Here is a 21,816-nt window from a genome sequence, read left to right as displayed (position 1 = left end):
CGAAGCGCTGGGCGGTAGTTGGGCACGCGAGGCCGGTGCATGGCGGACGCGGTCCTGTTCGAGTTTCTGCACACGGAGATGGTGGCGGAGCTGTGGGCGCAAGACCCCGACCCCGACCCCGGCCCCGGGGTGAGCGCCGGGCCCGGGAGTGGTGGGGCGGGGGGTGGGGTGTGGAGGCGCGGGCCGAGGCGGGAAGGCGGGATCGAGGCCCCGAGGAGCGCGGTGGGCGCGGAACGAACCACGGCCCGGCCTTATCTCGCAGGGCGATCTGGGGCGCTGGCTTCCTCCTCTGCAGAAAAGGGGTCCCAGCCGGTTCGGTCTCGCGTGTTATTTCTAGGATTGAGACAGTTCGGGGTAAAACTCTTAGCTCAAAGCCTGGCACAGAATGAGTGGGTAGTAATTACAATAATTACCATTATTGGATGTGTACTGAGGACTCCTGCGCCACTCACTAGGTATTAGAGACATTGACTCATCGCATTGTGCCTCAGTTTCCTCCTTTATAAAATGGGCATCATGGGCAGGCGGGTGCTCAGGTAGTTGGTGTGCTGTGCTCCTGATGCGGAGGTCGCTGGTTTGATTCCCACATGGGCCAGTGAGCTGCGCCCTCTACAGCTAAGATTGTGAACAACAGCTCTCCTTGGAGCTGGGCTGCTGGGAGCAGCTGGTGGTTGGCTGAGCTGCCCTGGGCTACCTGTGCTGCTGCCATGAGCAACCGGTGGCCAGCAGCCATTGTGAGCAGGCGGCAGCTGGCAAGAGCAGCGGACCCACGACTGGTGACCAACTGCCTCAGCCAAGGGGGAGCGCAAGGCTCATAACACCAGCGTGGGCCAGGGAGCTGTGTCCTACACTAGACTGAGCAACAAACGCTTGAACCAGAGTGGGGTGGGGAGGTGGAAGAAAGGGAGGGGGAAAGGGCATCATAACAGCACCTAAATCTCCAAGTGGGACATTTATTCATTCAACAAACTTATTGAGCACCTGTTATATTCCAGGCACTGTTTCCCTGTCCTCAAGAAGCTTACATTTCAGTAAGAGTGTCAAACAATAAACATTGACACCAGCTAGTGAAAAGTTCTGTAAAAAAAAACTTCAGTAAAGTTGGAAAGAAGAGGGATCAAGTGATGGATGGTGGAGGAGAGTATTTCTGAGGAAGAGAAAGGAGGAAGCAAGCCCCAGGGATAAGTTGAGGGAAGAGCATTCCAGGAAAAGGGAACAACAGGTGCAAAGCTCTGAGGTAGGAGCATGCTTAGCATTTTGGAAGTTAGTCCTTATGAAGAATAAATGAGCTCAGACTTCTTAGTGCAAGGTCTAGCACATAATCAGCCCTCAAAACATGGGAGCTCTTCTGTTACAAAGAAGAAAGGGTTAAGGAGAGAATAGATGCTTAATAAATGGGGGCTGTGGTCACTTTTCTCATTGTTAGTTTTACCGTGATCATCATCAGCTATATACAAAACATTTTTATTGGCTTAGGTTTTCTTCCCAATTTAGGAGCCCTAATGAGGGTGTGGTGTGTTATGATCTCAACGTGGTTTCTTCCGAGTTCATTCATTCAACAAGGTTGCAATGTCTCAGCAGCCCATCCATCCTAGCTTTCATGCTGGAAATTCAGTAGTCCCTGTCATCTGCCTTTTCCGTCACCTCCAGCCCTCAACCAGCCCTGCCCATTCTGCTGTCTCAGTGTTTCCCATTTGTCCCTTCCCCTGCCCCCTCTGCACCAGCCTCCTCCCTCATCTCCCAGCTCATTTCACCTGTCACATCTTCACTGCATTCACACTTACTCATCCTTCCAATCTTAGCTCAAATACCCCTTCAGGGAAGCCTTCCATGAGTCCCCGGAAGTCGGGGATCTGACTGCCAGTAGAAGTTACCTTCTCGCAGCCTCCGTCCTGGTTTTTCCTTGGTAGCCCTCATCACACTCAGTAAGTACATATATCTGAATTATGTACGTGTATGGTCCTTTGAATCACATCCATCTCCACCAGACTGCGCTGTGTGGGCTGGGACGAGGTCTGTGTTGATCACCGAACAGTAGGTCCTTTGCACATAGTACGTCCTCAGCATGGATTTGTTGAAGTAGTAGGTGCAGCCCCTGTGCTATGGAGGGTGGGGTGGGACTGGGACTCACTTAGTAGTGACTGATAATAGCACCTACCGCGTGTGTTTCCCATGGGCTTAACTCTCCTGATTTCCTGTGATCCTCCTAACAATGCCCAAAGGTAGGCATGGTGCTCCCCTTTGTAGATAAAGAAACAGAGGCTTTGATGGATGGAGTGCTCGCTCTCAAGTGGCAGAGTCAGGTATGCAACTATGCCTCCCACTTCCAAAGCCTGTGTTATAAACCCTGGCCTACATTTCCCTGACATGCTCCTGGAGGATTTTAATGGGTTTCTGTGGTCAAGCGAGTTTGGGGAACACTGGGTTCCTCAGGTTTGCTCAGCACAGGACTTGCAGAGCACACAAGTGCCAGTGGCCCTCGACCCAGCTGCCCCTGGAATTCCAGTGCTCAGGTTCCACACCAGAGATTGCCACAGAGCAGGGCTGGGATGTGACCTGGGCGGCAGGCCTTGAAAAACTTCTGGGTGGTTCCAGGCGCAGCCAGGGGTGAGAATTCTGGCAGTGTCCCCACATTCCTTCAACCTGGGAGCCCATTTTTCAGGGACATGTCATGGGAAACTGCTCTGTTTTCCCACAATGCTCTTTTGCTCCTGGCTGCTCCTCTCTCTGTTCCTTATCTGTGGTCCAACAAGTGTCCTGTCTGAACCAAATGCAGGACTCCTGTTTCTTGGGTACTTACGGTGTCCCCAGCACAATATTTTATCGCATTGAGTCCTCAGAACAGTCCTCTGGGTAGGTGGTGTCCCATTTTACAGAGGAAGGACTGAGGTGCTGGAGAGGGAGGGCCTTTCCCGAGGCCCCACAGCCATGATCAGAGGCAAACTCAGGGCTCAGGCATCGAGCTCCAAACCTTGTCGGCATCAGGTCGGCCTCTTCACCCGCTGCAGAGCTCCTTGAGGACAGGGACGGTGGCTCGTTTTCCTCTGTCCCCACAGCACCGCACCCAGGAACCAGTCGTTCTTTGGAGCTTCTGTGATCTCCACATCCGGCCTGGTTATTTGTGGCTGTTGAATGGATTCTTCTGATTGGTTACAGATAGAGTGGAAGACAGGCCACAGGAGCCAGGAGGTCAAAGGGGCTTTGTTCTCCAAGCAGGAAAAACTCAGGGAGGAGGAGGCTGTGGTTTCTCCACCTCAGTAGCTTTGAAGAAAAGGGGAGCTGTGGGCCACGGAGTGAATTCCTGTGTACGTAGATAATGAGCTGTCGTCCACTACTGTGAGCGCTGGCAGGTGGCCCAGGAACAGCACTGCTGGCCAGAACTCCATCCACGAAGGCCCAGTGAGTGCCCATGCCGGGCCCTTCTCTCAGGAGGGCCTGGGCTGCATGTACAGTGGTACCTCGGTTTTCGACATCTCTGTTGACGAACATTTCGGTTTATGAACATCGTAAATTTTATGGATCTATGGTATCATTAGAGAGTAAAATTCATGCTAAATTTGCAGGTTTAGGGGTTGATTTTTAAGGTCTGGAATGGATTAATCCATTTTGCATTACTTTATGGGGAAACCATGCCTCGGTTTTCGAACATTTCAGAACTCGAACGGTCTTCCAGAACGAATTATGTTCAAAAACCGAGGTATCACTGTAACAGCTATCAGGTCCTGGCCAGAACCTGGGAAACCAACCAGTTCCCCGTTCCTGGCAGAGCCCTGGAGGGGGCCAGCACATATGAGATGGGGAGCCAGCTGTGGGTCTCTGGGCCCACAGGGGAACTGGGACTGCGTCCTGAGGGCACAGGAGCCCTAAATGACTTCCAGTGTGTGCCGGACTCAGACTGACTTTTTAGAAAGATCTCCGGCCACATGAATGAGGCTGGATGGAGCCCGGGTGGGAAGGGCTGCTGCTGCAGGAGCCCGGACCAGTGGCCTGGGCGGGCCAAACTTAGGGGTGGAGGAGGGAGGACTGGGAGACCACTGGGAGCAGAGGGGATACGACGAGACCAGAGAGGACAGCCCAGGGCAACAGGGTGGGAGTTGTGCTGGCGTTTCCCCCTCACCCCTCCTCACTCCTCATACTGATTTTGGATCTTCTGGGGCCGGTGACCTTGAGGGCACTGAGAACTCATTTCCCGCCCCCTGTGCTTTTCTTATGGCAGGAACCAGGGTTGCTCGCTCCCTAGTCCCCTGCCTGGGTCTGCTCAGAGTGGCTCCCACAGGTGAGGACTGAACCTCACAAATAACCCTGGGCAGGCTGGTGAAGAGAGGAAGCAGCCAGGCACATAGCTGCCACTCGACTCCTGCCTTCTTCCGTCTCAAATGTTCTCCTGGCCGGGCTCCTTTTCAAGTGCTCAACATGGGGCCAGAGAGGGCCTTTGGTCTCTGTCTTCCATTTGTCCTGCTCAGAGCTCTGCGGCCCTTCTCATTGTCAACACTCGACTCTTAACTTCAGCTCAGCACAGTTTTGTCTTATTATCTCTTTGATTATTTCTTCTCCGGCATTGGTCCACACGGCTCTTTGGCACTCAGAGGAATATTAGACTTTCTGAATCTCTTCCACATGTCTTACCACTTTTCTCTCATTTTTTTTCTACCTCAGGATTTTTTCTGGACAATCTGGGAAGCTTTATCTACCTTACGCATTTGTCTATTTTTCAGCTCCCATTTAACAGATGTTTATTTTGGCTACGATCTTTCTCATTTCCAAGAACTTCCCTTTGTCTGGTTGTCCTTTCCTCCGAGTGCCCGCACTGTGTGGGGGCTCCATTGGTGCCGACACTGATAAGCCTCCTCGAAGGGTTCCCCTCTGTTCCTAATTATCCCATTTCCTCTCAGGGGGCTGTTGTGTAGACTCAGCACTGGCTCCGGGCAGGCTCCAGAAGATTCCGATGAATGGGAGAGTCTGCCCTGCCTTCCCTGGGAATAGTGATAAACCCCTAATCTCAGAAGAGCTTTTGCAGAGTCCCTGAGACGGGCTGTGACAGAGGCAGGTGAACCGGCTTCTCTCCCTCCTCCACCCTCTCTTCCCCTGTCATCTGCTCATCCTTCCTTGGCCCTTCCCTTCCTACTTCCTCTTTTTCCCTCCCTTTTCTCATTATTCCCCAGATCACACCACACCCAGTCTTTTCAGCAGACACTTTGGCCCCTGTTGATTGAGCTGTCACACCACTGTGAGGTAGGGACTGCCATCGGCCCCAGTGAGGTGGCTTGTCCGCAGTCACCCATCCAGTAAGTGGCGGCGCCAGGATTCAAACCCAGGCAGTCTGAAGCTCGCTGAAGGGAAACTTCAAGTTGTGGAAACCTTCCCCCCCCACCCCCGGCAGAGCTCCGCAGCCTAACTGAGGACTCTGCTGCCTCTCAGGCTGTGGCCTGGGCCTGGGGGGCCTTCCCACCCACTCCATCCCCTGCTTACCTCTTCCTTCAGACTCAGCTTCCTCAGAGGAGCGCTCCCCAGCCTAGCTGAGGGCATGCTTTTCTCCCTCTGGAGTCCTCATGATTGTAAAGAAATCGCTCTTCAGCGTCTGTTGCTTGAGCACCTCCCAGACTCAAAGGCCTGTGTCCCCACTCAGTGACAACACAGAGTGGGCAGGTCCTGCATTGCACACCTACCCTGGGAGGGGGGTAAGGAAGGCTTGTAGGAGTCGGGCAGAGGGAACAGTGAGTCGAAAGGCCTGAAGCCTGAGCCTTTCCTCTGTGATGGCCTGAGCCTGGGGAGACGTCATTTCCAAACGAACCCGGTGGCCGGAGAGGAGGTGGGGGAAGGTTGGAGGGGCTCAGGCCTGGGGACTGGCCTCCTGAGAGGAGCCAGCCAGGAGAGCCAGCTGCCTCCCTCCCAGGGTTCTCTGCTCTCCCACCTCGGCTCTGCCACACTATCTCTAAGCTTGGTGCCTCACATCACAGGCCCACCTGGTATTTCTGATGCCCCAGCCTGGGCCTCCCTCCCTCAGCTCTCTCCAGGTCACTCAAAGGAAAATTACAAGTCTGCGTTCCTCTAGTCATGCTGCCCCCCTCCCACCGTGGAGCCCTGACCTGCCCTCCAGAATGCCTCTTGGCTGCCACTTCCTTCCCTGAGCACCCAAGGGAACTTCTCCCTCTAGAGCCCCTGTGTGTCCTTCCCAGGGTTCCCAGCTGATTGATATTTAAGGTATAATGATCGGAGTTGACTTTTACAGCCCCCAGCTGACGGCGCTGGGTCCATGCCTTGCTGCCGCATGAGCCCTTGGACGAGTCACCTTGAGCTTTCAGGGTGATCAGAGTGCTATCTATCTCCTAGGGAGTTGTAAGGCTGTACCCTGAAAGCGCTTACAATGAGCAGGGGTGAGGCTCAGTGGGGGAAATACCCCCATATTTCCTGGAGCAAGGGGGAGCTGGATCTGAGGGCTGATGGGGTCTGCGGAGGTGGGTGACGGAGTGGAGGGGCCACGGGGCAGAGGGGCAAGGCCAGCCCCACTCCACAGGCTGGAGTCTGCCCTGGCCCAGCAGTGCTGAACTAGAGGGATGGCTAGTCCCCTTGGAGCTGCTCCACCCGGGAGCTCCCGGTTGGAGATGGCCAAGGGCCCCTGAGCCTCTCTTCCCTGGCCTTTTAGGGACAGAAGATGAGCTTGTCGGTCCTGGAGGGCATGGGCTTCCGCGTGGGCCAGGCCATGGGCGAGAGGTGAGCTCCGGCCCCTCCTGCCCCCCACCCCCCCGGCTGGCCCCAGATGGGAGGGTGCATTACTTGGTGAAGAACCCAGCCTGGCTTCCTTCATCCTTCCCACCCTGGGCTCCCTGACCCTGGCCTGGCCCAAGTGTCTGCCGCTGCCTCCCAGGCTACCCAGGGAGACGCTGGCCTTCAGAGAGGAGCTAGATGTCCTCAAATTCCTGTGCAAAGACCTGTGGGTGGCCGTGTTTCAAAAGCAGATGGACAGCCTCCGCACCAATCATCAGGTGTGTGCCCGCACCCAGCACCTGGCTTCCTAGCTGCAGGCAGAGGTGAAGTCTGCAAGCTCTGGGAGGGGATCCCCCACCGAGGGAGGCGGTAGCCACCCAGCCATGGGGCCTGGCCACTGGGGAGGCAGGAACATCGAGGCAGCTGCAGTGGGAGATTGAGGCTGTTTCCAGAGTTTCCACGAGCCTCCCAGGATGGGCCCCAGAGCAGACAGGCCTAATGGCTGGCAGCCTCTTGCCTCAGCGTGACACTGCCTGTCTCAGCCACGTCGGAGTTCCCATTAGGTGTCTACACTGTGCCCGGCCCCGCTGCCACTTCTCAGGCCAGGTCTGCAGCTTCTCACCACAACCTGGGAAAGCGGGGAACCTTCCTTTTCCCCGGGAAGCCATGCAGCCGGAGGGGTAGGACTGGCACCCCTTGGGTGACACCAGGTCCTGGAAGCCCGCGGGCCCTTCTGCAGCTCTGAAGTCTGGGGCCATGAGCACAGTGTTTTGGAGAGAAGTGTCTTGGACGTCCTCGCTTCCCTCCACCCGCTACACATGCGCAGGCGCTGCGCCAGCCCCTACAGCCTCCCTCTGTCCCTAGGGGACCTACGTCTTACAGGACAATAGCTTCCCCCTCCTCATCCGGATGTCCTCGGGCCTGCAGTATCTGGAGGAAGCACCCAAGGTATGGGGGTGCTGAGAGATACCCACATTTCACTTCCCCTACTTACCCAGCTCCTACCCCAATGTAAGCCTCATCCCAGGCAAAGGGGTTGACCCGACAAGTCCAAAGCCCAGTGCGGCCCTGTTCCGGTCCTGGATGTTGGTCTCTCCTTTTCCCATAGTGACCTGTACCCCCACCCCCATCCCCAGTTCCTGGCCTTCACCTGCGGCCTCCTACGTGGCGCCCTCAGCACCCTGGGCATCAAGAGCCTGGTCACCGCCTCTGTGGCAGCCCTGCCAACCTGTGAGTTTTTTTTTTGGGGGGGGGACTCCTGCCATTCCTGAGTGTGCTGGGGGCTCTAGAGCTCCCCTTTCCCTTTTCCTGAGGGCTGCGCCACTGAGCCCCATTTTATAGGTGGGGAATTTGAGACCCTGAGAACTTAAGGTATGTGCCAGACCCCACAGTAGGTGTGGCGCATCCATGCCCCGGCCCCTGAGGTCCCCCAGCCTGCTTCCCCAGTGTGTGCCAGCCCACGGAGAATCCTCAGTGACCTGGTGTGGTCGCGACAGGCTTCCTAGAACAGGAACCCAGGTGGACATAATAGAAGTCATCCAAATGGGGGCTCCAAAGGCAGCCAGACCCCATATAACTTGCAGCCTGAATGAGGGGGTGTTCTGACCCCCAGTGCCCTCCCTCAGACAGAATGGGCTGAAGCCCATTCCTACCTGGGGACAGCCTGCAGCTAACCCTCCATTCTCATTGCCTCCAGTTTTTCCCTCTTCTGGGCTGCCAGGCCCACCCATGGGAGGCCCGGGGGCCCAAGTAGTTAGGACCTGAGCAATACATGCCATAGAGGCCCGTGCATGTGGGCCTCTCCCCGGAAACCTCCATGCTTGATCTTCGTGCCCCTGGCCACACAGCCCTGGGATGCAGGCCAGTGGGCGGGAGCACACCCGTTTGGACCAGTGAGGCCGCCCAGGCTGCTGGCGCAGGGCCTGAGCTGTTGGGTGCTTTCTGCCTCTTCTCAGATCCCAGCCTCCAGCTAAAGCCAGCCCTTCTCTTCCAGGTAAGTTCCAGGTGGTGATCCAGAGATCCTAAGGAGCCCGTGGCCCCAGCCCCAGCTGAGCCTCAGCCGCCTTGGCCCAGGGACCCCAGGGCGCTGCCTTTGGGGGTGGCCCGTGGGCTGGTGCTGGGGATCCCAGGCTCCGGGGGTGATGAGCGAGGCAAGGGGTCAGGCTGCTTCAAGGCATCACAGTGCTCAACAAATGGGTGTCATGGGGTGGGGGAGTCCTGAGGGTGGGGTGGTCCCAGCCACCATGGGACACGTCACAAACTGCTGGCAGATGCTCAATAAAGGTTCTGTGTGGAGCCAGGTTCAAAGTGGAAGGTAGAGGTCACTGTCTTGAGTGCTGGGGGTGAAGGGGCAGGGGGCGTCTGTGTTGCAGGGTGTGTGGTGGGGGGGGACAGAACACCCTGTGTGGCCCCTTAGGCCTCATTTGCCCCCTTCTGGACCCCCACCACCCTCAGTCCTGAGCTGTGGAGCGTGGCGCCTCCCTGCACAAATGCCCTGGCCTGGCTACCCCACCAGCATCAAGTCTGGGGCTGCCCTCCATCCGGTGGGACCTCTCCCTGGGGGGCAAGGCCAGGTGCCCGAAGTGCAGGCAGGGTAGATGGCCAAGACAGGATGGATGGAAGTGGGCCAGACACCCTCATTCCCCCACCGACTCCCCCACACTCTGGCATACACACTTCACATGCCTCGCCCATGGGAGTCACACCAGGACAGTGGGCCCCCACCTCTCCCTGCTTACATTCATAGCACCTGTGGCATCACACACCTGGACTGCCCGGGCTCTGCCACCTACTGCCTGATGTGGGTAAGTACCTCTGCCTCAGAGCTGCCAACCGAGGCTGGGGTGAGACCCAAATGGGACAAGGAAGGGTCTCCTTGCTTAAAACACCCCGAGAGCAGGGGCTCCTCTGCCTTTGTAGAGCCTGGGCCCTGCCTTGGCCTGCCCTCCCCTGCCCACACACCCAGGGCCAAATTCCCTGGGCTGCTTCCGTACCTTTTGAACATGCCATTCCTGGCCGGGGCTGCCCTGCCCCAGCCACCCCAAAACTCCTGCTCCCTCTTGGGTGTCCAGTAACCACCCAATCTCTTGGTGCAGTCACTCGGCCTCCCTGGTGGTCCCTTCCATGGCTTCAGCCCACCCAAGCTGTTTACTTGTTCACCTCTGGGTCCCTCCCCGGATCTGACCCTGCCCAGCACAGAGCCAGGCAGATGCTGGCCAAGTGAATTGCAGTTACTCAGCTAAACCCTGGGTGTGGGGGTGAGGGTGGGGGTGGGGGTGGGGGAATGGGCCCAGCCCTACCCTCAGGAGGCTCCAGGGCCCATCCTGGAGGCCCCACTCTCTTCCCCGCAGACACCCCTATTCAGACATACCAGCCCTGCCTCCCTCAGGGCTGGGGGGGGGGGGGGTAGCGTCATGACAGTCCCAAATTGGTGGAGAACAGGGAGGAAGCCCTCCCCGAAGAAACATCTGGAAGGCCGGGGGGAGGAGAGACAGACCAGCTCAGGCAGAGACAATATTTGGTCACCAGGCAGACCCCCTAGATGGCTGTCCTGCAGGGCATGTGAGTTTCCTCTGTCCTGAACCCCTTGTCCTGGGCACTGTCCCTGTGAGATGACCTGTCTCTCTGGCAGCCTAGGGCCCCTGGAGGGCAGGGCCCCCATGGTATCGGGCCCCCCTTGCTCAGCCCCAGCCCTGCCGTCACCTCTTGTCTGCAAGGAGCCCCCCACCTCCCAGCAGGCAGGAGGTAGAGCCAGAGCACAGACCACTGCCTCCTTTCAAGGTCCCACCTTGTCTCCATGACCCAGCAAGGAACTTCACCATTGTGGGCCTGTGTCCCCAGTTTCCTTTGAAGTGGGCAGCACAGGTACCCCACCAGGGTGTGGTGAGGAAGAGTGGGGTTACTGTGTGGAAAGCGTGTGCTCCATGTGGAGCCCCTGATAAGCCCTCACATCAATACATAGCATGTTGTTATATTTGAAATATTCAGAGCTGCCTGCTAAATGGGTCATTCAGTCCCTGGCAAATGTTAGCTGCTGTCATCACTAGTATGTACCAAGCTCTGCTCAGCGGGCTCCTGACAACCACGAGAGGTAGGCACCAACACTGGCCCACTCAGCAATGAGGAAGCCGAGGCTCAGAGAGGTGAAGTCACTTGTTCAAGGTCACAAAGGCCCCAAAGCTGGCATCTGAACCAGCATTGCGTCTTCTCTTGGCCTGGACGCAATCACTGCCCCAGGTTCCCTCCCACCCACAGAAGTGCCCAGGGGCTGGCCCCCGTAGACCCTCTGGCAGGTCCCAACCAGGCAGCACTGTGGCCAGCCATCTCCATCCCTTACCTTGTGTACTGCGCTCCTGCACGGTCCCTAAGGTAAGGGATCCCCCAGAGCAGAGAGCACCAGCACAGGGCTGGTGTGACGGGGGCAGGGGCGGGGACTGGGCAGGCAAACCGGTTGGGCAGCTGGCCTCTCAGCTCCGGGCCTCACCAGTTGAGCCTGTGCTGCTGGTGGTGGGGCTGGCACAGCAGCCCGGCGGGGCAGGGAGCTGGGGCCGCGAGGCCACCATCAGGTATGGAGGACCCCAGGCGGGGGGGATGGCAGGCAGGGGCCCCCAACCTTCACTGAGGCCCAACTCTCACCACCTTAATGTTTTCTGCCCTTGGCTTCACCTGTCCTACCCCCCAAACAGCATCCTTCCCTCGCTTCTGCTTTCGGTGCTTCACATTTTACACCCAGGGTACCCCGTCTACCCTGAGTGTGCTGAGCCTCTCCCCAAATCGGAGCACCCTGCTTTCACTTGCACCCCCAGATTTCCCTCCCCCCAGCCCCGGGATTCAGTTGTTTGGTGCTCCTTGCCCCCCAGCGCTCAGCGCACCAGGTGCACATCCTTCAAATGGCACCAGCTCCCACCGCCCGCAGCACACAGCCCCCATGCCTAGTTTCTCCTGAATTTCACTCAGTCACCCACCGGCTCCCACGCTTCCCCAGCCCACATCTGCTCACCACCCACGTCCTGGCCTCTTAGAAATTCCAAGCAGCTCCCAAACAGCCAATCACCCAACCTTTGGGAATCTCACCCACCCCAAATTACCGCACCCCCCAGCCCCCACCCCCGCTCTCCATTCTCCCGAATCTGGCCACCTGTCACTCAATACTGATCTCTCACTTTTACTCGGAAGAGTACCTCCACCCTACCTGGGTGACTCGACCCCAACATCGGAGATGGGGTCTCTCACCTGTGCCAGGTCACGGGGCTGTCCCTGCGGTGGGCTCTTGCTGCTGGTGCCGCAGAGGCTTGGGCACTGAGACCACCATCTCCCTTCCCAAGGAGGCCCCCAGCCGCCATGCACCAGCACTATACTGTCCACTTCGCCAAGGGCACCCTGCCTCCCCGAACCCTCACTGAGAACTACTTCTTGGACCCTGAATTGGGGCACCAAAAAGGTAGGCGTTCAGTCTGGGGGAGTCCTAGCAAGGAGAAAGGGCTGTAGTGGGGGACTGCTGACTGGATGGGGGTGCAGAACCTCAGACCCAGGACAGAAGCCACCAGCACTCCCCACAGAGGCTTCGGCATACAGCCCCAGGGGGGACAACGGGCCCAGGGAGGCCCAAAGGTGGGAGCCTAGGCTGGGCATGTCAGCAGGGAGGGCCCACCTCACCTGCCCTTCCCCTAGTATGCGAAGAAGTCTACCTCCCAAAATCTCCAGGCCGTGGGGGCTACCTCCCAACCTCTGGGGAGCAGTGTGGTGGGAGGAGGGATAGAAAAGTGAAACCCCCAAGTGAGCATGTATGAATGAGGCAGGTACAGCTCTCTGGGGTGACCTGCAGCTTCCAGGGCAGCCCCCTTCCCACTAGCCTGGCCGGAGCCCAGATGCCCCCATCTTTCCAGTCCCTGCCCTATCCCATCATTCTAGCTGCCTCTGGACTAACCAGGCCAGCTCCCCATGGATTCCTCTGTCACCCCCACAGGGGGACCCCCAGTCCCCTCTCCAGCCCCTTACCCAGTAAAGCCCTACAGCTCTTTTCCCCTGACCCATGGTGGGGCACAGAGCCCTCCTCGCTTTGTCTCTGACTTCTGGGCCTCAGCCGAGGATCAGCCCCAGCCTCTATCTGAAGACCCAACCAGGTTCCTGCCAGTGCCCCCAGGGGTGCAGGACCCAGGCCCAGTCACCTCCTACTTCCTTCCTTCCAGGATGCTGTCACGAGTGGTGCCATGACCCAGCAGCCTTTCAAGCCCATGGGCCCTGTCAGCCACCACCCCACGGGCGGTGGCAGCTGGCCTACCACAGCTACCGGGAGGGTGTCAGGGGCTGTTGCTGGGGCCCTAGGCCCCCTGCCTTGCAGCAGCAGCAGCGGCAGCGGCAGCCCTGGCCCCCACCTCCTAACCCCCTGCGTCAGCGACTCTGTCCTGTTCCCAGTGGCCAGAAGGGGCCACCTACAAACACCACTGCCCCCATGAGACCGGCCAGCGCCCCCCAGCCACCCCTGGCACCCACCACGGCACCTGCCATGGCCAGCAGCGGCCCAGCGCCGCTCTCCACAGCCGGCACCCTCCTGGAGCCCAGCAGGCCCGCTGACGCCCGGGCCCTGCCTGTCCCAGCCGCCTGCGGCCCCTTCACCTCCTACAGCTCCGGTGCTCACCCAGCCCTCCTGGGGGTTCTGTCTCTGCTGCCACGCTTCCCACCCGGGCCTGGGGCCTGCCCTCATCCCTTGCTCTGGTCCCTGTCTGGGAAGGCGCTCGTCCCTGACCCTGGGCCTCGGGGCAGCCACTTCTGCTTCGTCTGTTGGGATCCAAGGCTTCCAGACCCAGCCTGTCCATAGTGCCTCCATTATGGACTAGCCAGGGGCCTGGGCTCCAGCTCTCTCCCTATGCTGACACCCTTACTTGGCTTTCTGTCTCAGTAGCGCTCTGTCCCCTGGCCCAGCAGGCCATGGGGGACATGGGGCAGGGGTGATGAGCACCAGCTTGCTGGCCAGCTCTGGTGTGTGGGAGACGGTCAAGTGAGCAGCTGCAGCAAGAGGTAGGGAGTAGCCCGGGTGATGGAGAGAGCAATGCAATGATGGGAGGGATCCACCCATTCTTTCTGTGACTAGATATTAAACGCCTGTTGTGGATGCCAGGCTCTGTTGGGTGGGGGGTGGAGGGGCAAAAGGAGCAGGGCAGACAGACAGCTGCCCTCCCAGGGCTCACGTTCTATAGGCGGTGGGGGGTGGCGGGTACAGGAAGCGAGAAATATGAATGTTTAAAAGTGCATCACCCCGTGAGCACCACTCGGGGGGAAATACAGCAGAGGAGATAGGGAGCATCAGGGTTTGCAAACTAAATAGCATCAGCCGAGGCCTCATTGAGGCAACGTTTGAGCAACGACAGGGCCGTTCTCTCAAGTGGTAGCAGGATCAGCAAATGCAGACTCGGAGGTGGCCCGTTCAAGAGACAGTAAGGAGGTCAGTGTGGCTGGAGTGCAGGGAGTGAGGGGGAGAGGACAGAAGGAGCCAGAGCGGGCAGAGGGACGGCAGCTGCCTCAGGCTCTGACAGAGTGGACTGTGGGAGGTGGGGGTGGACGCAGGAGTCAGGCCAGAGGTGCTGCTGGCCCGACTGCGGAGGTAGAGACTCGTGGGTCGTTTCCAAGTCTGGCTGGAAACAGCTGAGCAGGGACTGGGGCTTCAGGTCAGGCCCAGGATTGTCACTGGAGCCGCTGGTCCACGATGTCCATTTCACACACAGTCAAGGAGAGGCTCAACCAGGTGAGGTCACCTCCCCATCAGGCAGAGTGGAAGCAGACCCACACTGGCCACCGCCGCTCGGCTGACCTTGTCCCCGGCTCTCCTGGCCTCCCAGCTATGCCTCCAGGCCCAGCTGGCCCTCAGTGAGCGACGGTTCCTACAGCCCACAGCCCCTCGGAAAGGGGGTGTGCTATCCCCACCGTGCACTGTGAGGCTGGCCCAGTGCCCCCACCTTTCTGGTATCCCAACTCTAGGTCCAAGACAGTGGGGGCCCCAGGAGGCAGGACATCCCCTGCAGAGAGGACCCCACGGTGCTTGTGCCTGGTACCAGGATTTGAACCGGAATCTGTGCCCTGAGCAGCCGTTCCTGTCCCCAGCCAGACCTTTTGGCACCCATCCATGCCCCCAGCATCTGTGCCACCCCATTCATAGGGGATTGAGCCTGCCAGGGTCATGCAGAGAAAGGTGGCGGGGCCAGGACCGGAAGACGGGTCTGCCTGGGCTCAGGGCAGGATTTCGTGACTGTGGTCATGGGGTCATGGAGAGGAAGAGAGGTCAAGGGTGGACAGGAAACAGAGGAGCCTGTGCTCACTGGGCCTCTTCACGCTGGAGCCAGGCTAGCAGAGCTGACACTCATCTGAAGTGTCCTAGGATCTGGAGTCTGAAGATTTTTCCCAGGGGAACCATGGCCTGGTGACCCAGGGCCAGTGCAGTCAAATTCCACAGGCCTCTTGGCTGGGGATGGGGGTAGTCTAGGCTCCCAGCCTTTGCCTGGTGTCTGGGGTCAGCTTCTGGGGGGCCCAGAAGGGCACATTTTGCGCAGGAGAAGGGGACTGCCACAGAAACCCCTATCCATCCGACGTTTGACCTGAGTCACCTTGGGGAGGATGGCTGTGCAGGGAGGGGCTGAGGCAGGCACTTTGGAGGGCAGATGGGAGGAGGGTGGTGCCTGGCCAGCCTCATTGACTCAGTTTCCCCACCTCTACCCCTTCTCCAACCCTGGCCCCCAGATATCCTGACAGAGGATGATGTCTACTGCAGCTGCCTGGCCAAGACCCTTTGCCATGTGCCCGTCCCTGTGACCGTGGGTTTCTATGCCCCCTTTGGCTGCCGCCTCCATATGATGCTGGACAAGATCACTGGTGAGGATCTGTGTGTATTGGGGGTGGGGGTACAAGAAACAGAGCGTCTGGTTCCTGCCCAGCCCCAGACTTCCCCAAGATCCACTCGCCCAGCTTTCCCCAATGCAGATAGATGCCCATTAACTCAGCTTTCACCAGATCCCACCCACGTCCACAGCTTCTGTCCTGGGATTCCCGCTCCAGTTTCCTCTCTGGCCTCCTGGCCTCCAGTCTCGCCCCCTTCCCCTGCCAAATCTACTTCAAGGAATCTTTCTAAAATAAGATGTCTAAGATCAAACTCTGTAGTTCCCCAGCTCAAAAGCCTTCTATGGCTTCCCAGCAACCTAGGGGGAAAGCCCAGGTTCCTCACTGAAGCTGCAGGCTCCTGCCAAGTCTCTACTGGCCTCTATGTTCCCCAGACCCATCTCTTCTCCTCAGCCCTAGCTCAGGCCTGGCGCCCACAAGAGCCATAATAGGTAGGTGTTTAACTAAAGACATGAGCTGAAATGTGGCCAGGATGTGCAGCAGGCTGGATCTGGTGCAAACCAATAGAGCTCGGACCCCAGCCCCAATTGTGGCCAGAGGGGCTGGAGGCGATGACTCACTTCCGTGTGCCCAGCCCCAGTGAGCACCTACTAAACAAGCCCAAAGTCCTTCCCTGTTTTGTCACAGAGCAACACACAAGAGTCCGGGAAGGAGAAAAGATAAGGAAAAAGGAAGTGGCATCTGAGGCACTTACTCTGTGCTAGGTGACTGACATATTCCCACTCATTTGTTCACTAACCTTATGGCAGACATATCTTGCCCCAGCCTCTCATGATCCAGCCTTCAGACATCCCCCCAGCACCTCTTTGGTGCCCAGCAGACATGCAGTGACCAAGACAACCAGGGCCCTGCCCTTCAAGGGCTCAGTCCAGAAAGGGAGACACACCTGTCCCCAATCAATGACGACTCAAAGTGGGTGAGACGACTGCAACAGGGAAGCCAGGGGGTGCCTAATCCAGCCTGGGGATCAGAGAGGGCTTCCTGGAGGAGACAGCTGAGCTGAAAGCTGTAGGAGGAGCAGCAGTAAGCCAGGAAAATCAGACCAAGGCTGTACCCTCGCTACCCAACATTCTCTTCCTCAAAACCTCGCATCCATTTCATTCCTTAGAGCAGGGGTGTCCAAACTGCGGGACCAACTGCAGCTCGCAATCCATTGTTAATTGGCCCTCAGCAAATTCCAATAATATATTTAGTTTACTTAAATAAACCAGGTGAGGCAATACGTACTTCACCTCGAGTGAGTGAGTGAGTGGCCTGGCTGTTTGTGTATTTTACCGCATATGACCCTTGGTGAAAAACATTGAAAAAAGTTTGGACACCCCTGGGTTGGACACCCTGCCCCTTCCTATCCTTTCTCCTCTGGGGGCTCTACTTATACCGCGACCCTCGGCCTTGCCTTCAGACTTTTTTCCGGTCCAAGCCCGGCTCCAAGCCTCTCCTCCTGCACCTTTTGCACCTTCAGCACCTGTCCCAGCTGTTTCTGCGGTGCCCTGGTTCTTATATCCAGGCCCCTGTCGGAGCCCCGCCTCCACACGAGCCCCGCCCAGGCCCGAGCTCCGCCCCCGGCCCCAAGCCCCGCCCCGACGACCCAGCCGCTCACGCTGACCCCGTCGTTCTCCGCGCCCGCAGAACTGATGGAGCAGGAGGCGACGCAGCGCGAGGCCGAGCTGCTGCAGCACGTGCAGTGGCGGCCTCGGTCGGTGCGTGGCTGGGGCTTCCCGCAGTTGCTGTGGTACCTGGTGTTCCTGCAGCCGGTCATCACGGAGGTGCACCTGCGGCGCAAGAACGTGAAGTTCCTCTTCATCCGCTTCAGCGCCTGGCAGTATGCGGGCGCCGACAAGCTGTGGGCCGGCCTGGTGACCACACTGTGTGAGGGCATCCGCCACCACTACGGCGCGCTGCCCTTCAGCCTGTACTCGGTGCTGGGCAACAAGCCAGCCACGACAAAGGCCTTCCGCCAGCGCGAGTGGCACTGCCGGTGCCGCGTGTGCCTGGCGCTGGTGGTGCTGGTGGTGGCGCTGGGCCTCGGCGTGGCCCTGCTCTACCTGTCACTGAGCACCCACGCGCCGAGCCACAGCGGCACCAGCAGCAGCCTGATGCGGCTGTTCGGCGGGGCAGCCACGACGCTGTCCGGCTCGGGGCTGCTCATGGCCGTGTACTCGGTGGGCAAGCACCTGTTTGTGAGCCAGCGCAAGAAGATCGAACGGCTGGTGTCGCATGAGAAGTTCGGCAGCCAGCTGGGTTTCATGTGCGAGGTGAAGAAGGAGGTGGAGCTGCTCACCGACTTCCTGTGCTTCCTGGAGATCTACCAGCGGTGCCGGCTGCGCATCGTGCTGGAGGTCACCGGGCTGGACACGTGCTACCCGGAGCGCGTGGTGGGCGTGCTCAACGCCATCAACACGCTGCTGTCCGACAGCCACGCGCCTTTCATCTTCATCCTGGTGGTGGACCCCAGCATCCTGGCCGCGTGCCTGGAGAGTGCCAGCTCTATGAAGGGCACGGCCGACAATGGCTACCTCTTCCTCAACCGCACCGTCACGCTGCCCTTCTCCGTGCCCATCATGGGCCGCCGCACCAAGCTACAGTTCCTGCACGACGCCGTGCAGAGCCGCGACGACTTGCTCTACCGCGAGATGACGCGCCAGCTGCAGCCGTCGCGCCCGGCTGGCGACGAGGGCGCGCAGCTCCTGGCGGTGGAGATGCAGGCGGGGGCCGAGCGCACGCAGAGCCGCATCGACGCCGAGGCGGCGCGCCGCATCCAGGAGGCGCTCTTCTGCCTGCACAACGAGCGCGACTGCCTCTACGAGTACGTGCCGGACAACGTGGTGTCCATGCGGCGCATCGTCAACACCGTGCCCATCACCGTGCGCCTGCTGCAGCAGCAGCGGCGGGACTTCGGAGGCCCCACGCCGCGCCAGGCCGTGGCCTGGGTCGTGCTCGCCAACCAGTGGCCCTGCCGCCTCAGCTGGGTGCTGCAGTGCCTGGAGGACCGGCAGCAGTCCGGGGGCGCGCACGAGGCCCGCGAGCGCCTCTGGGACGTGTTCTGCGACAACAGCAGCGAGCTGCACACCATGACGAAGGCTCTGCAGAATGTATTCGACCTGGACGGCGACCCTGAGCTCTTCGAGCGCTTCCTGGGTGCCGACTTCCCCTTCACCGTGGCCGAGGCTCAGAGCCTGCTGCGCTGCACCATCAACCTGGACCACTCCATCCGCCGCCGCATGGGCCTCATCCGGGCGGTCAGCTCTCTCAAGCCGCCCAGCCCGCCCAAGTCCCCGGCAGGAAATGCCCCTCGCGCTGCCAGCAGAGCCAACCACAGCCTTCAGGTGACCAGTGCAGCCAATGGAGCCAACCATGCTCCGGGGGCAGCCCGGTCAGGCCACCCCGCAGGACACAACCCTGCGCAGGCCAGCGTAGCCCGCCACCCGTGGGATTTGACTCGTGGACAAGCGGATACCCTTGGTTTGAGCGCTCTGCAGAATTCAACTTAAGGGGGCCTTGAATGGAAAACTCTGGGGACAACAGGGGGTAACAGCTCCTCTGCCCAAATGAGGACACATGTAGGGGGCCCAACTGGGCCCAGCGTCCAGTGTTGGGAATGAGGCCTGTGGTGGCTACATTCCCCAGTTGAACCTGTGAGCCAGAGAGAACTGTTGGCAACAGCTGACAATAGTGCCAATGTCTGAAAGCTGGCGCCAAAGCACCACTGAGGAACTCAGGGTTCAACTGCCAATAAATGAAGGTATGAAAGCCCTTGATTAGTCTTCAGGCCCTGGTCTCCCTAGCTCACGTAGCAAGGACTGGGGACCAGGCCTGCCCTGTCCTGCCAAGCCCACTTCCTCCCCAGGTAGGCAGAGGCGTCAGCTGGCAGCCTCCTGGCTGGCGTCCCTAGGGAAGGAGGGGTGTGGGGGTGGCGGGTGAGGCCCAGGCAGGGAGATGGAGGACGGATGTGCTGCGTTGACTCAGGCATGGAGGACGCCCAGGCCTCGGGGGAGCCAGGTCCTTGTCCCCACACCCTGGCCTGCTCCTCTGTGGGCAGGGCAGGAGCTGGCATTTTCAACAGCGGTGTCCAGGGTGACTTCAGCGGGCTGCTCCCCTCTCCGGATGGCTCCACCCCCAGCATAATGGGCTAATTAGGCCTTGCTGGCACCTCAGCCAGCTGGGTGGGCAGCACTGCCTCCCTGAACAAGTAACAGTCCAAGGGCCCCTTGACGAGGACAGGGAAGTTGAAGCACAGAGCTGAGGCACGTGTAGGCCAGTCGGTGCCAGGTTTAAACTGAGATGAGGATTAGCCTAGGGCTGAACTGCAGCACTAACTTCTGCTCCCACCAGTGGGACAGAGATCTCGGATGGAGTGTCACTCCTCAGGGCAGCTTCCCATTCCTGTCAAATAGCCACACGCTCAGGCCTGTGGTGTGCCTGGCACAGTCCAGGGGGGAAGGGAGGGCCAACACTTAACACACCCTGTGTGACCAGAGGTCAAGGGCATGACTTCTGAGCCAGGGTCCTGAGGGCTGAGGGGACAGTCGCAGAGGGAGCCTAGAGCTCTTCAAAGGCCCCCACTCTGTGGGAGGACTGACCTTGTTCCTTAGCTTCGTGCTGGCACAGCTCCTCAGGTCAATGATTGTGTCAGAGGAGACGTAGGGCAGAGCTAGCCTGTGACTTTTATAGGAGCTGTCAGGGCTGAGGCGCTGATTTTCAATCCTGCCACGGCTAAACTGGTGGGAAAACCTGGGCCTGCAGGGAGGTTTTCAACAGCAGGGGAGTGTACCCAAGAATGAAGTCCCCTTAGACACCAGTCCTAGTGACAGTTACATCAGTGTCTTGGTAGACATGCTATTTGAGCCACTACATGGCCCTTCCATTTTGCCTCCCTTAAGCCAATATGACTTAGGCTTGTTTCTTAGGACGGAAAGACCAAACCCCTCACTCCAAGCTGGAGTCTGGGTGGAAAGCAGGTTGGCACCGAGGGCTGCAGGAGGCGGGACCACGCCGTGGACTTGGCTGGAGGCTGGGGGTGCTGAGGACTCTCGGCCCCAGGAAAAGGCTGCAGTCCTATTACGTGGCGCTGAGTCGTCACACTGTTGCCCACTGACCTTTGATCGTGTGCCTACAAGGCTAGTTTTAGGAAACTGAAAAATAAACCAAAACATGTCACAAGGGCTGGCTGTAGCCAAGATGGCTCACTGTCCACGAGGATTCTCCGTCCCCTCTATAATGTGGAGCTTTTGCTGGAACTTACACTCAGGTGAGGCCATGGGGCAAGTTCTCACCAACAAAAAGGGAATGGAAGTGATGTGTGTCCCTTTCCTGCCGCAGTACTGAGGAAGCAGGTCTGCCTTCTCCACTCTCCTCCCCCATCTACCTGCTGGATGCAGGAACCCTGAGGCCCTAGGGAGGGAGGGGACTTGGGTCCTTAAATCACCATGAAGAGCTGCCTGCTGCCCTGAGCACCCACGTGCGTGAAAATAAACCCCTTAGGGTCCTTAAGACTGGGCAGTGTCTAGCCAAGAGCTAAAACAGACTGTGTCTGCACAATACGCGCGGGCAATGCTAGGACGGCTGAAGGCAAAGGGAACCCATACCAGCATCCAGGCCTGTCTGAAAATCAGGAGCCCTGAACAGATGGTCTGTTATTCTCTCCTAGGGCTGCTGTCACAAAGTCCCAAAGACTGGGTGGCTGAGAACAGAAATACATTCTCTCAGTCTGGAGGCCAGAAGTCCAACATCAAGGTGTCCCTGCCCCCTCGGAGACGTGTAGGGGAATCCTTCCTGGCCTCTTCCAGCTTCTGCTGCTTTGCTGGCCATCTGGTGTCCCTGGGCTTGTGGCTGCGTCACTCTGGTCCTCCGTCTTCAGATGGCCTTCCCTCTGTGACTCTTCACACCACCTTCCCGCTGTGCGCATCTGTCTCTGTCCCCATTCCCCTTGTTAAAAGGACACCAGTCATTTTGAATTAGGGCCCATCCTATAGCCTCATTTTAACGTGACGACCTCTGTAAAGACCTGCTTCCAAAGGTCCCATTCTGAGGTCCTGGGGGTGAGGACGTCACATGTCTGTGTGTGGGGATGTGGGGACACAATTCAATGTCGAATGGTTGGCTGCAAAGACCACATTCCTCACGCCAAGTTATACTTAGTACAAGCAAGAGCAGGGACAAGCCTGGGAACAGGACCCCAGCCCGTCACAGGCACCACACGAGGGGCAAGCTGAGACCCCAAGCCCC

General features: G+C 58.8%; 1 protein-coding gene across 8 annotated transcripts; it reads left to right on the top strand.

Moving 5' to 3' along the window:
- Positions 1–9: 9 nt before the first annotated feature.
- On the top strand, positions 10–20,780 carry LOC308489350 (trafficking protein particle complex subunit 6A). Of its 8 annotated transcripts, XM_081030310.1 has the most exons (11): positions 21–129; positions 6,644–6,711; positions 6,866–6,983; positions 7,570–7,653; positions 7,814–7,935; positions 8,661–8,698; positions 9,452–9,509; positions 12,030–12,145; positions 12,894–13,334; positions 15,436–15,567; positions 17,221–20,780. In XM_081030310.1, the coding sequence occupies exons 8-11, from the start codon at positions 12,046–12,048 to the stop codon at positions 19,080–19,082; spliced, it is 2,535 nt and encodes an 844-aa protein (XP_080886436.1). In that variant the 5' UTR covers positions 21–129; positions 6,644–6,711; positions 6,866–6,983; positions 7,570–7,653; positions 7,814–7,935; positions 8,661–8,698; positions 9,452–9,509; positions 12,030–12,045; the 3' UTR covers positions 19,083–20,780. The 8 variants fall into 8 exon arrangements, with proteins under 8 accessions (XP_080886442.1, XP_080886435.1, XP_080886438.1 ...); XM_081030313.1 differs by lacking the exon at positions 12,894–13,334 and having other exon boundaries at positions 7,842–7,935; XM_081030314.1 differs by lacking the exon at positions 12,894–13,334.
- Positions 20,781–21,816: the final 1,036 nt, after the last annotated feature.

Source organism: Rhinolophus hipposideros, assembly GCF_964194185.1.
Source record: "Rhinolophus hipposideros genome assembly, chromosome: 21".
NCBI classification, from domain to species: Eukaryota; Metazoa; Chordata; class Mammalia; order Chiroptera; family Rhinolophidae; genus Rhinolophus; species Rhinolophus hipposideros.
Note: the sequence above shows the minus strand (reverse complement) of the source record. Positions and strands in the feature narration are given on the sequence as shown.

Bases quoted from the DNA above. Each gene is read 5' to 3' on its own strand.
- LOC308489350 (XM_081030309.1), top strand. From the start codon at position 40: ATGGCGGACGCGGTCCTGTTCGAGTTTCTGCACACGGAGATGGTGGCG. The intron at 130-6,643 runs GTGAGCGCCGGG...CTGGCCTTTTAG, and splicing joins ACCCCGACCCCGGCCCCGGG to GGACAGAAGATGAGCTTGTC. The intron at 6,984-7,569 runs GTGTGTGCCCGC...CTCTGTCCCTAG, and splicing joins GCCTCCGCACCAATCATCAG to GGGACCTACGTCTTACAGGA.